The sequence below is a fragment of the Juglans microcarpa x Juglans regia genome, chromosome 4S (genome assembly GCF_004785595.1).
Source record: "Juglans microcarpa x Juglans regia isolate MS1-56 chromosome 4S, Jm3101_v1.0, whole genome shotgun sequence".
In the NCBI taxonomy this organism is placed as follows: Eukaryota; Viridiplantae; Streptophyta; class Magnoliopsida; order Fagales; family Juglandaceae; genus Juglans; species Juglans microcarpa x Juglans regia.
Window position 1 is genome coordinate 25,035,148 of NC_054601.1, and position 13,803 is coordinate 25,048,950.

General features: G+C 37.9%; 1 protein-coding gene across 1 annotated transcript; it reads right to left on the bottom strand.

Moving 5' to 3' along the window:
* Positions 1-555: 555 nt before the first annotated feature.
* Positions 556-2,764, bottom strand: LOC121261924 (galactinol synthase 2-like). The gene is made up of 4 exons (XM_041164338.1): positions 2,188-2,764; positions 1,377-1,697; positions 1,154-1,288; positions 556-1,046 (listed from the first exon to the last, which is right to left on the bottom strand). The coding sequence occupies exons 1-4, from the start codon at positions 2,500-2,502 to the stop codon at positions 813-815; spliced, it is 1,005 nt and encodes a 334-aa protein (XP_041020272.1). The 5' UTR covers positions 2,503-2,764; the 3' UTR covers positions 556-812.
* Between the last annotated feature and the right edge of the window lie 11,039 nt (positions 2,765-13,803).

The following is a 13,803-nucleotide window of genomic DNA, read 5'->3' on the forward strand; positions in this document are numbered from 1 at the left end:
AACAACATACAATGGATCAAACACTGCAATTATTAAGGCTGCTTTATAGTAGGCGTTAATTATATACAAGAAACTCGATAATTAGTCACGCAATAACGTGTTGGTAATCTCTCAAGCCTCATCCGATCACCAACGTTTGTTAGTTACTGTGTTAAGTTTTTGCTAGTAGTGTTGTGTCATCTCAAGCTTTGCTGAGGTTGTGATCTAGGAGATTTCAAGGTGAAAAATTTATGCATGCATGAAGCTGGAGATATTTATTGCGGTCTAAGTCTTGCATATCTAGTAAGCCTCATATGAGTGTGGACTGGTACTTTTGAGTATCTTTAGTTACCCAATTATGCCAAGTATTTTATATTTTCATTGTTTTAACCTACTGAAATTTAGTTTTATGAAGAAGCATTTTAGAATCTAATGGTACCTGTTGTTGGGTTATGGAGTCTGGACTGTCCTTTGCTATTTGAACTTCACAATATTGCAATTGAGTTGAACTTGGGAGTTACAAATATGCTTCAAACTTTTCTTAGAGAGAGAGAGAGAGAGAGAGCAACATCACAGATACTTAAATATTTGTATCTGATAAAACAGAAAATATGAAGAAACCCAAACAATGGCCAAGGAATGGCAAGCAGGACCCAAAAGTCTTTAACAATCCTAATGAAAAAAATAATAGGAAGGTCTTCTACTTAAAAATAAAGAAGACCAAAACCAACCGATACAATATTACTTACAAGTTACATGTATAGGAAGGTCTTCCACTTAAAAAACAGAAAGACCAAAACCAACCCTTCAACAAAATAAAACCTACACAAGCACTAAGCGGCGGATGGGGCTGAAACGTGGTTAACGACATCAGCATCGGAAAGCGCCGGAAAAAATGCTTGCAGGTTCTTCTGTTCATCCCCTGCTCCAGCCTCTCCTGCAGGCACGGTATTCTTGTAGTCCAATGACTCATCGTTGTATATGTCCCACCATTTCTTCACCAGCATCTTGATGTCTTCCCTGTCCATGTTCCGTTCCTCCCCAGTATACCTCCATGGCTTTGACCCCTAAAGAACCAACCAAATTCACCGTTAGAAGACTATCGTTCCTAGAAACAACAGTAGTGTATACAAAACTCTGGGATTGTTCTCATAAAAAAAAAGTGGATACTCACAGCAGCACAGTAGTGAACAACTTTGACCTTGTCAAGCTCGATGTTCTCTGGGTGGCGCCACATCAAGGCCAGGACAAGGTTGTAAACTGGAGGGATTGGCTTGTAAACATCCCTAAAGAACATGTTCAGAAGGTCCTGAAAGAAGCATAAATATATTTTTGGGTTTGATAATTGATTTGATCAACTAAAAACCACTCCTGAGTCATGAAGTTTTGAGAATTACCTGCTCAGCAAAAGGGGTAGGAGGGGTAGTTTTGAGTGTCCTGAGGAGGTCATGGTATGCGGTCATGTTGGGTTCATACACAAACATGCCAGCATTGAAGTAGAGGGGAGGCTTGGGGCCTAACTCAGCAGGCCACTTGACCTTGTCTGGGCACTGCTGGCAGTAGCCAACCTTGTATTGTGGACTGTGGCTCCATGTTTTCTCACAAAAGCAATCCATCACTGCATAGAAGTAGTTGTCTGGGAGATCAAAGAGGTGATCTATATTCTCAAAAACTTGGATATCTCCGTCTAGGTAGATCATCTTGCTGTACTCCACAAACTGCAATTTCCACCGTAGCAAAACATCAAAATAAGCACCACTTACAATGATATAGAAAATCATGCAGGTAGGACAAAAAAAAAACAATAAATTTCGTTTCTTTTACAAAAAAAGTATGTCGCCGTCATGAATATTTTCGTACACACTTTCACTGGAAGAGCATGTACAAGAAAAGGCTAAAAGGTGGTCAAAGCAAAAGTATGAAGGATTGTTTGGTTGCACAAGCTGACGAAAGACAAGCTTGGCTTCAAATGGATATGTTTCTAGAAAAAACTTTTTCCACAATATCTGGATGAGGAACCGAGCCGACTAATCTACTTTTATTTGAGATAAAACCAAGCCTTATCTAGAACAGAGCACAGGCTCTTGAAACCCTGGAGCAAGTGTCACAACCCCACACGCAAACTAACTAGCAGTGACATAAAGCAGAAAATACGTGTAAACCATGAAAAATTAGAAAATGAATTACTACTGTACAAAGCATGCATACCTCCCAAATACGAAGCTTGGAGTAATTGATAACGTAATATGCCATGGCAAACTGGGTTTGGTTCTCAGGTGGGTAAACCGGCTCAATCTCCTTCACTATGCAACCCTGAGACACCAGAATGTCACGGTGCTCCTCGGGCACGTCCGGCAAGATTGCCACCACTAGTGGGTACTTACTCTTTGCCTTTCTCAGGCCCTTTGCCAACCCGACCACACCTTTCACGTAGTCCCCGTTGCCTGCCAAGAACGTAACGTATGCCCTGGTGGGCATGCTTGCGGCCTTGGTTAGCCCGGTGGTGGTGATGTCATGAGCCATTTGAAGTTGGTTTTTTGGAGAAATTAAGGATGATATGAACAAAGACCGGGTGAACGGATTTGATCAGAAGGCTAGCTTTTAGAGTGTTTGGTCAGGAAGAAAAACAGTTTATTTTTCTAGGGAAATTAAGGAAGAAAAAGGGTAATGAGGATGAGGTTTTGGAGTTGAGAAAAGAAAATGGTTTTGTTCGTTTGTTTGGATGATGAGAAAATGTGTTTGAGAAGAAAAAGTTTGCAGTCAGAGTGAGATGGATGTTTTGTGTGGAGGACTTGAAGCTTGGGGGGGTGGCGTGGGTTTATATAGGATTTTGGGTTGATTTGATTAGGTGTAACGTTGAAGATTATGGTAATTAAATAAAAAATATTAAATATATTTGTTCTTGTGACTTGTCGGTAAGGTAAAGGTACGTAGAGCACCGATTAAACGGCATCGCTTAGACTAATGTGGTTCTAAATTTATAATTCTACCCATGATGACTCACGACGTTACTTTATAAATTCCAGTAATTAATTACTTATCTGAAACGAGAGAGAGAGAGAGATCCGGGATCTGATCCGACGGTGAGAGAGAAATTGAAGGAATTGAGCGGTCCGCGAAGGGGCAGGATAATAAATGTAGAGAATAAAGTATGGAATTTGTCAACTTTGATCTTCTCGTAATTGCCGAAATGGGTATCGATGAAATCGGTAAAATTGGGAATGAAATCGGCGAAATTGGGTTTAACCGTATTTATATTGAGAATTTTTTTTAAAAAAAAGCACCAATTGGTCTTAAAGTTTGACAACTCTTCTCAATTTTAAGAATAAATGTCTGGTTAATAAAATGACATTTTATTTAAGATCATTTGCTTTCTATTGGTCCCAAAATTGAATTATGTCATTAAAAATGTTCTAAATCTAACTAATTGGCTACTTATAGTCACCTAGTAAGTGGGAATTATGTTTTTTTTACATTGTTGGGTTGAGGTTTGAATATCTTAATAGAACCGACACAAGTAGGAGGACAACTCAAAACTTAAACTCATTAATCATGTCTTTGCATCTTCATAACACATATAAATACATGTACATAATTCATCAATTGGTTTAAAGTTTGAATTTAGGTCTTTCTTATATATATATATATATATCATCTTATTATTTAAAATAATTATTGTGCTTATACCATTCTATTTTTTGTAACGGTATGAATTGATTTACTTACATATTTACAAATGGCCAAGAAGATTCTAGGCACCAAGATTTTATTTATTTATTGAAGATCTTTTATGTAATTAAGACAGATAGACAGTGTTATGAATCTCATAATATTTAAAATTATAAATATTGAGAGATCGACAGTTTTATCAGGGTGTAAATTTTAATCGAAAAATCAGACCAGACCGGCCCGAACCGGTAGAACTTGTTGAAGTCCCTGCCCCAAGCAAGCAGTCAACAATGACTGCTTGCTTCTCAACCTCCAGCGTGCAGCGCCTAGCGCCTAGCGCCCAACTGTCTATTGAATGCATATTAAATGCATTCACACGGCAATGCGATATACATTCGCTTATAAATTGAAGCTCCATGCGAGAGCTTCTGATACACCCAAGGAAGAGAAGAGAAAAGAGAGAGAGCCTGGAGAGCTCTGAGAGAAAAGAAGAGAGTTGAGTTGAGTGGAGTGTGATCCTCCTCCTCTGTAATATTTTCTTGTGTACCACTATTTAATAGTGAAGCTCTTTTCTGTGGATGTAGGCAGTTGCCGAACCACGTTAAATTCTTGGTGTCACTGAGTGCGTAGAGTGTACTCTTTTATTATCACTTTTATCCTTTCCGTTGTATTGATTTCCCCAACAAGTGGTATCAGAGTGATTGTTGGGAAGAGTTTTTTTTTACAGAAAACTCGTTTATTGTGTAGCTCAGTTTTCAAATTTGAGCATACCACTGTGTTCGTCTCATCGAGACAAGAAAAGGCGGTGAAACTAGAGGCCGGACGGACGCCGCACGCTCTCCCACGCGCCGTCTGAAGATCGGAGAGTGAGTCCACTCTCGACACGCGCTGCACGCGCCCAGGAGAGGAACAAGCGCGTTACACCCACTCTCGGCACGCGCCGCACGCGCTCCAGAGAGGCCCTTGCGTGTGAAGTTCACTCGCCTGACACTTCTATTGACCCAGAAAATGCGTGAGTTACACGCGCCTACACGTTCCACGCGCTCCAGTGAGGTTCTGGCGCGTGAAGAACACGCGCCTACGCGCTTTTAGTCGCGCCACGTGCTACACGCGCGACAGTGTTCCTGTTTTGGTTCTTTTGCTCATTCCTTGTGCTATCTGAGTCCGATTTTGACGAAACAAGACTCGTTTCCAACAAAATCAAGCGTTCCGGACACAACGGTGCTGTCCATTTTGCGATATTCCACTTCAAAGATCCTGTACTTGCATTTTGTATTTAGAATCAGTCTAAATTCATGGAGGATTCAGCATCAGGCGCCATGATAAAGCTGACTGCCTCAAACTACAGTCTTTGGAGGCCTCGGATGGAGGATCTATTGAACTGTAAAGATCTGTCTGACCCTTTGAAAGATGAAGGGAAGAAGCCAGATGAAGTTACGGATCAAGTGTGGAGAAAGATGCACAAGAAGACTATCGGTCAGATCAGACAATGGATTGACCATAGTGTTTTTCACCACGTGGCCCAGGAGACAGATGCATATAGCCTCTGGAAAAAGTTGGAGGATATGTATCAAGCTAAGACTGCTCGAAACAAGGCCCTCTTGATGAGACGGCTTGTTAACTTGAAGTTGAAGAGCGACACCTCTGTTGCCGAGCACACTAGCGAATTTCAAAACCTAGTTAACCAGCTCGGATCTGTCAACCTGAATCTTGGCGATGAAGAACAAGCTCTGCTACTTCTCAGTTCGTTACCAGATAGTTGGGAGACGCTGGTGGTCTCCCTCAGTAACTCTACTCCAGATGACAAACTTACCATGACGATGGTTAAGGATGCCCTGTTTAATGAGGAGGCCAGACGAAAAGAGACAAGCATGAATCAAACTCATGTCCTTGTCACTGAGAGTAAAGAAAGGCCTCGAGGTGATGATAGAGGGAGAAGTGGAGGCAGAAACAGAGGGAAGTCTCAACCACGTGGAAGGTCCAGCAGTAGCAGGAACCAGCAGACGGGTAACATGAAATGTTACCATTGTGGCAAAGAAGGCCACATAAGGAAAAACTGCCGCAAGTTTTTAAAGGAGTAAGGTAAAAGCAGTAAGCTGAAGAAAGAAGATGGTGAAACCCTTGTCACTCTGTCGGGAGATGTGGCAATACTCTCCACCAGTGACGAGACATGTCTGCACGTTGCAAGCCATGATGTTGAGTGGGTGGTAGACACAGCAGCATCATACCATGCCACTTCCCATAGTGAATTTTTCACTACGTACAAAGCAGGATACTTTGGTACGGTAAAGATGGGAAACGCCAGTTCCTCGAAGATCGTGGGAGTTGGCGAAGTGCAGATAAAAACCAACGTTGGTTGTACCATGGTGTTGAAAGATGTTCGACACATTCCTGACCTTCGGCTCAACCTGATTTCGGGAACAGCCCTTGATCGACAGGGCTATGACAGCTACTTCAGCAATGGCACTTGGAAGCTATCACAAGGTGCCATGGTTGTCGCCCGAGGACATATTTGCGGTACGTTATACAAGACCCATGTGAAGATTGATACTGATAGCCTCAATGCAGCGGAAGACGAGGCATCACCGAATCTGTGGCACAAGAGACTCGGACACATGGGTGAGAAAGGGTTGGATACGCTTGCGAAGAAGGCACTCATCAAGGTTGCCAAAGGAATAGCGTTAAACCCTTGTGAGTACTGTTTGTTTGGCAAACAACGCAGAGTCTCGTTCAATTCCTCTACAAAGAGAAGATCAGAGTTGTTGAGTCTGGTACACTCTGATGTATGTGGTCCCATGGAAGAAGAGTCATTGGGAGGTAACAGATATTTCGTGACATTCATTGATGATACTTCACGAAAGGTCTGGGTATATGTTTTGAAGTAAAAGGATCAGGTCTTCGAGCACTTCAAGAATTTCCACACCCTAGTGGAAAGAGAGAAGGGAAAGAAGTTGAAGTGCCTGCGAACGGACAATGGAGGAGAATATGTTTCCAAAAGGTTCGCTGCATACTGCGCTGATCGCGGTATTCGACATGAGAAGACGGTCCCATATACCCCTCAGCACAATGGTGTAGCCGAAAGAATGAATCGGACCATCATTGAAAGAACAAGATGCATGCTCAGTATGGCTAAGTTACCAAAGCCATTCTGGGGTGAAGCTGTTCGTGCTGCCTGTTACCTGATCAATAGATCACCTTCCGCACCACTGGAATTTGAAGATCCTGAAAAGGTTTGGTCTGGAAAAGATGTCTCTTACTCTCACCTGAGAGTGTTTGGGTGCAAAGCCTTTGCACACGTATCCAATGAGCTGAGACAGAAGCTCGATGTCAAGTCAACTCCATGTATCTTTGTTGGATATGGAGATGAAGAATTCGGATACAAATTATGGGATCCAGTGACAAAGAGAATTGTCAGAAGTAGGGACGTTGTATTCCATGAAAACCAACATATAGGAACTGAAGCTTCCTCGATGTCAGTAGAGCTTAGTTCCTATACACATCCTGCACCATTACAGTTCGCCACAGATAATGAGGATATGCAGGATCGAGATCCAGAAGCAGAAGAAGAAGCTCAGGGTGTTGAGCAGGGGGAGCAAGAACCCCCTCCACCAGCAGCTGGTGTACCACCACAAGGGTTAGATGGTGATGAACCTCCTTTGGTTGATGAAACTCAACCAAGAAGATCGGCAAGAGGCTGCCTACTGATTCCGTCGATGAGATATCCGGAATCAGACTATATTCTGCTTACTGATGAGGGGGAGCCGGAGAGCTTCCAGGAAGTTCAAACTCATGCTGATAGAAGCCTATGGGTGCAGGCAATGCAAGAAGAGATGAGTTCTTTGCAGAAAAATCAGACCTATGAGTTGGTGAAACTTCCTGAAGGAAAGAAAGCCCTAAAGAGCAAATGGGTGTTCAAGCTGAAGAAAAATGGCTAAGGAAAGCTGATAAAGCACAAGGCCAGATTGGTTGTCAAAGGATTCCAACATAAGAAGGGAATCGACTTTGACGAGATATTTTCTCTGGTGGTGAAAATGATGTCAATCCGAGTCATACTCAGATTGGTAGCCAGCTTGAATTTGGAACTCGAACAGATGGATGTGAAGACAGCCTTTCTCCATGGAGATTTGGAGGAAGTAATCTATATGGAGCAACCAGAAGGGTTTGAAGCTCCAGGGAAAGATCACTTAATCTGCAAGCTAAAGAAGAGTCTCTATGGCCTCAAGCAAGCGCCGAGGCAATGGTACAAGAAGTTCGACTCATTCATGATGAGTCATGGTTACAAGAGACTTGTTGCAGATCAGTGTGTCTATGTTCGAAGGTTCCAGGATGACAAGTTTGTCATACTCCTTCTTTATGTTGATGATATGTTAATCGTTGGTGAGGATAGGTCCAAGATTAACAAACTAAAGAAGGAACTATCCAAGTCCTTTGACATGAAGGACTTAGGCCCAGCACAGCAACTTTTGGGCATGAAGATTGTTCGTGATAGGAATGTCAAAAGGGTGTGGCTATCACAACAAAAATATGTTGAACGGGTCATCAGACGTTTCAACATGGGAGATGCTAAGCCAGTCAATACTCCACTTGCTAACCACTTCAAGTTGAGCAAGAGCTCGTGTCCTTCTTCAAAGAAAGAAATTGAAGAAATGGAAGTAATTCCCTACTCTTCAGCAGTAGGAAGCCTGATGTATGCAATGGTTTGTACCAGACCAGATATTGCTCATGCTGTAGGCATGGTGAGCAGATTCCTTTCAAATCCAGGAAAGGATCATTGGGAAGCAGTCAAGTGGATTCTCAGGTACCTAAAAGGTACATCGAAGATGTGCTTGTGTTTTGGGAGAGCTAAACCAGTTCTGGAAGGCTATACAGATTCAGATATGGCTAGAGATCTGGATAGCAGGAAATCTACTTCAGGATTTCTCTTCACTTTTGCAGGAGGAGCTGTCTCTTGGCAGTCTAAATTGCAGAAGTGTGTTGCTTTATCTACAACTGAGGCAGAGTACATTGCCGCAGCAGAAGCTGGGAAAGAAATGTTGTGGATGAAGCGTTTTCTCCAAGAACTAGGAGTTAATCAAGAAGACTACACGGTACATTGTGATAGTCAAAGTGCTCTAGATTTGAGCAAGAATTCAATGTACCACTCCCGCACCAAGCATATTGATATCCGCTATCATTGGATACGCGAAGCGATGGAACAACAGCTATTGAAGCTTGTGAAGATCCATACGAAAGAGAATCCAGCGAACATACTGATGAAGGTGGTTACAAGTGAGAAGCATGAGATATGCAGAGACATAGCTGGGATGGATAGCATCTAGGTAAATGGGCATGGAGGGGGAGAATTGTTGAAGTCCCTGCCCCAAGCAAGCAGTCAACAATGACTGCTTGCTTCTCAACCTGCAGCGTGCAGCGCCCAGCGCCTAGCGCCCAACTGTCTATTGAATGCATTCACACGGTAATGCGATATACATTCGCTTATAAATTGAAACTCCATGCGAGAGCTTCTGATACACCCAAGGAAGAGAAGAGAAAAGAGAGAGAGCCTGGAAAGCTCTGAGAGAAAAGAAGAGAGTTGAGTTGAGTTGAGTGGAGTGTGATCCTCCTCCTCTATAATATTTTCTTGTGTACCACTATTTAATAGTGAAGCTCTTTTCTGTGGATGTAGGCAGTTGCCGAACCACGTTAAATTCTTGGTGTCACTGAGTGCGTAGAGTGTACTCTTTATTACCGCTTTTATCCCTTCCGCTGTGTTGATTTTCCCAACAGAACTAGTCCAGTCCGAAACCGATTTCTAAAATAATTATATAAATTATAATTATATATAATACTATTTTTTTTTTCTATTCTCTCTTCTAGCTTCTTGAATTCCGGTTAAATTCTTCTTGTTGTTCTAAATACTACCCACTGCTTTTTTTTTCCTTAATCATCACAACCTCTTGAGATTGCATACAAAATGTCGCACAAGTATTGCACAAGAGTTAATAGACATGTATGAAGTTGTCAATTCTGGATGTCATAGTCTATACTTATGGTTTACCTCATTAGACAGTGAATAATGATACATTGATACTCATTATAGTATTTTTTAAGTTTCATTATTTCCGTACTATATTTACTTCAGTTTGCTTATTTTGTTTTAGAACATCTGAGATATGTCATTTTATCCACCACCATTTTTTTAAATAAAAGAATTATTCTTATTAAAGTTGATACTTACAGTTTTTTTATAGTAAAATTTCTTTTACATAGTAAATTTTTTTAAACAGGTTTTTTTTTTTTTTTGTATAAACAGATTTTTTTATGATAAATTTTTATTTTATTAAAACTGGATCGAACCAGATTGAAAACTCGTAAAATCGAACGTACCAGTTTAAAAATGTAACAAATGCATAATCAATTTTAAAAGATACAAAACTGATACATATCAATTCGATCTTAAATTTTATCTAAAATCAGACTAGACCTTGGCCGTTACACCCCATATGAATCTCATAATTTTTAGAAATTTAAATATTTAAAAAAAAAATGCATATTTACTGGTTAACTACCGCTGCTGACCAAACCACTAGAGAGTGCAGAGCCAGTGGCTTCTAACCGCTGCACGCGAAACTCCCACGAACTTGAGGCACGTACACCGAAACTTTGAAACGTGGCGTTCTCATAGGTTGTCTTTCTGTTTAAATTAGTAATATACAATATAATCCTCGTTTTGGTAAGCGAAATGAGCCGTAAAGTCAAAACGGTCAAGTAGGGTCACAAAATAAATTTTTGCCACGTGTACTAGGAGGCAACGTGTCGGCTTATGATTCAGTGGACGGTGTTCCGCCACGTGGCTAAAACTTTTTTCTCTAGTATTGTTGGTTGGTCTAAAAGAGGTAACTTATTTAATAAAATAACTAAAAAAACTATATTTGTGGGGACAATGCAATAAATAAATTCGTAACATAAAAGGGATCACGTTGCATGGGTATTTTTTGACTTGGACTAAACCGACCAATTTAGTTTGGATAATATTTTAGACTTTTTTTTTTTCAATTATTATTAAAACCTCCGAAATAGCTGTAATATGACTAGGGACAGTGTTTTTGAGAATATTCCATCATAATTCTTGGAGTTCTTTTTGAATAAGCCTATAATTGTATTTTATTTAGAATAAATTAATATTTCTTTTATTAACTTTTTTTCTTTGATAGCATTTTTTTAAAGATTTCTTTCCTTTGTCACTCCTTAATTTGAGCCATTAATTTATTGCAAAAAAATCAACATAGAAAGGTCAAATATTAACAAATGTTTGACGTAGAAGAGGAAAGAAATCCCACTAACGGCGTATATTTTAAATGAAAATATATTTATTGTGATACGCTTCATTCATTTAAAAATAATAATAAATTTAAGATTTACATAAAAAAATTATTTTTTTAATAGTAAACTCTATATTTTTTTAAAATGCATGTACAAGTATTACATACTTTAAGACTGTATCTAATATTACAATTGAAAAAGAGAAATTATATTTGTCATCTTTATATCATATATTTATTTTTATTTTTTTATTTATTTTAATATATAATATAAGAATGATGAGTAACATAACTCGTGAAAGAAAGTGAAATGAAGGTATTGAAAAGAATGGGGCCATGAATGGCTCATGAAATTGCCACCTCGAGAACCTACTACATGGATTTGGTGCAACAAATGCTCCTAAAATGTAACGTCTCTTGAGATAATAATTAAAATAAAAAATAAAAAGATAATCATGCTGTCATAAGTTCATAACTATAGGGCCACGTCTTATTGCCATCAAAAGAAAGAAAAATCAAGACGTGTAGATAGATCAGTAAGATTAGGTAGCAGATGGATTCAGATTCAAGCCATTGGAATTTGAATATTGGTAAGGATGTTAGAGCGCCACTTGTCTTGGATCATTCTTTTGGGCTTTCTCACCATATCTACAACAAGTTTTTTTTTTTTTTTTTTTTTTTTTTTTTTTGTGGATGGGCTTCCTAAAATTTATTATCCATGGGCCAGGAAGATTTTAGTGTAAAGTTATTTGGAAGGAAAATATTTTAGTTACAAAGAGATTATATAAAAATAAATCTATAAACTGATGTAAGTTAATGTGGTATGTCAGATTGTAAAGTTATTTTTATTATAAATTAGATCTAACGGATTCTATAAATCACGTCAGTTTGTAGATTTATTTTATATAATATTTTTGTGTCTATAGTAATTTTTTGAGATAATTAGAGACGAAGGGACTCTATAGTAGTTGATATTGTTTGTATACAGTTTTTTGGATAGTTTAGATCCGACGTCAGCATTTAATATTGTGTCTATCTTTATGAGTATTGAATTATGCAATTCGATCTAACAATTGAAAAGGATCTCAGTTTCATATATCTTGAAACGTGTTATATATTCGAAAGACCATATTCACGTACATTTTTCGTTATGTGAACACAGACACAGAGCTGAAATTGGCGTGTGCAAGTTCAGTTTTCGTTTTGCAAAGATAGCATTGTGTTTGCGATTGTCAAAATTACTTAACATTGGTGTGGTTATTGTTTCTCAACTTGAATGGAAAAATAAGTTGGATGAAAGAAGAAAACACTAGAAATGAATCAAAGGCAGGAATGAAAGTAGGTCAGGACAAGACTCTTCCCAAGAATCAAGTCAGCTAGGTTGTCGGAATCGGCAAGGCCATCCAATAACTTGAATTCAAGTTTCTCAATTCATTTCATTTAGTTATTACAATTTTCTCAAATTTCCAAATAAAATAAAATAAACAATTCAACTTTTTCAAATCTTAAAATAAAAATAATATTAAAAAATACATTCTAACAATATTTTATTCAATTTTTAACTTTTATTTCAACTCATCTCATTTACGAAAACAAACGAGGCAGTGAGCAGACTATCTAATGTTCATCTTCTGGAGCTCATTCTAGGTTAAAACTGTGGCTTGCTTTTAATATTTTACAAACCTGATGATGCATGCTTGAGATAATTTAATTTTAAAAGAAAAACATCACTACGGGATCATCACACGGTCATGTATTGAAAATTTCGCTTCTTATTCTACTATTAGCATAAGATAAATGTTCATTTGCAAGACTATCTGAACTTTTCCAAAGACTACTAGAGAGAGAGAGAAGGACTTTATCAAGGGGTGATGTAAACTTTTATTGCGCTCAAATACACTAGAATGTTTCGTCTCTAACCATCTGGCTATCTTTTTGCTTTTTTCGAACAAGAATATAGAGACAGTGAAAGTAGAATTCTTCTATAAAAATGCACTAGAATAATTAATTAGTATTGCCACTTATCGGTTATGGTTTGAAGCCACAACCAATTGATCCACTTGTAGGATCAATGCAAACCGCCTTTGCCGATTCCCTCATTTGCTCGATACATGGACCCAAACTCTTGGTATGTTGTTTTTTTTTTTTTTTTTTTTTTTTTTCCTCCTCTCTCTTTGAGCATTGTAATTACCGTGATGAGATTTTTGTATGGAGCACCCTATCCCATCTTCTTGTATCTCTATTTTGATTTTTTTTTTTTAAGAAAAAAAAAAGCTTCAACTTTGCTAACTTAGGCTACGTTTGGGTAGCCAACATACCTCAACACTTTCCAAGTATTCTCGTACTATTAGAAATACTCCACATGCTAAACGCAATGAACCATCTTCATACCAAAATCTTTCCAAAAACCACTATAATATTTATCACTATTATATATAAATAAAATATAAAATCACTATAATATATAAATAAAACATAAAATCACTAAAATATTTATCACTATTATATGTAAATAAAAGATAAAATCACTATAATATTTATCACTATTATACATAAATAAAAAATAAAATCACTATAATATATAAATAAAAAATAAAATTACTATAATATTTATTACTATTATATATATAAAAATAAAATCATTATAATATTTATCACTATTATATATAAATTAAAAATAAAATCATTATAATATTTATCATTATTATATATAAAAATAAAATAAAATCACTACAATATTTATTAAGATAATAAAATCACTATAATATTTATTACTAAAAATAAAATCACTATAATATTTATGGGTCCCACACCTTTTTCAACTACCTATACAAAAGTCAACAACTCAACATAC